Source organism: Emiliania huxleyi, assembly GCF_000372725.1.
Source record: "Emiliania huxleyi CCMP1516 unplaced genomic scaffold EMIHUscaffold_10147, whole genome shotgun sequence".
Lineage (NCBI taxonomy): Eukaryota > Haptophyta > Isochrysidales > Noelaerhabdaceae > Emiliania > Emiliania huxleyi.
The window spans coordinates 343-1,125 of record NW_005202337.1 but is presented as its reverse complement, the minus strand read 5'-3'; the positions used below and the strand labels follow the sequence as shown (position 1 = coordinate 1,125).

The window sequence follows — 783 nt, the reverse complement described above, 5'->3', positions numbered from 1 at the left end:
ACTCGCTGTGCGTGCGCGCCATCCCGTCCCGCCCCTTGCTGCCGACGATAAGCAGCTGTGCGCGGGGACGCGGGCGGGGGCGGGTGAGGGATAGGAGGTGTGCGTGTGGAACGGCCGGAGGGGAGGGCGCCGCGGTCGTGGCAGGCTCGGGGCGGGCGCGGGGGCTGGCGCGGACGAGGGGGGAGGGGGGGGGGGGGGGGCTGCCTGCGGCGACGACTCGGCACCCCGCTGGACGAGGGCGTCCACCGCCAACTTGACCTCCTTGCAGATTTTGGAGTTGATGCCCCCCCAAAGGCCCTTGTCGGAGGAGATGGCGAGCTTCATCACCGAAGCGGGCGGCTCCTCCCCCTCCTTGATGCCGATGTGCGGCATCATGAGGTTTTGCACAGAAGCTGCAAACGGGCGCGCGGCAATCATCTCCGACTCGGCTTTACGCAGCTTAGACGCGGCGACCATCTTCATCGCCTTGGTGATCTTCGAGGTGGACGAGACCGACTTGAGCCGCTTCCCCAGATCCTTGATCGAGGGCATATTGCCGCTTAGGCGGCGTAGCAAAAGGCGAAGACGCCGGAGGCAAAAACGCTGAAGAGACGGCCAAAAAATAAACGCATCACGAGAGTCGAACGGGCGGCGCCTGACTCCCTTGGGCTGTCTGCTTTCTTTCTTTCTTTCTTTGAAGGCGCGGGCGGCGGTGCTCGCCGGCGCTCGCGGCGCTTCGGTGCTCGGGCGCGCTCGCCATTATGCTCGTTCAGGGCGGGTCGCACAGCGCCCGCACACGCACAC

The 783-nt window shown here is 66.5% G+C and overlaps 1 protein-coding gene across 1 annotated transcript; it reads right to left on the bottom strand.

Annotated features, from left to right (window-relative positions):
* Positions 1-224: 224 nt before the first annotated feature.
* On the bottom strand, positions 225-531 carry EMIHUDRAFT_259963 (hypothetical protein; the record flags this gene model as incomplete). The annotated part of the gene is made up of 1 exon (XM_005793326.1): positions 225-531. A coding segment is annotated over one exon (307 nt), but the record flags the coding sequence as incomplete, so codon positions are not given.
* Between the last annotated feature and the right edge of the window lie 252 nt (positions 532-783).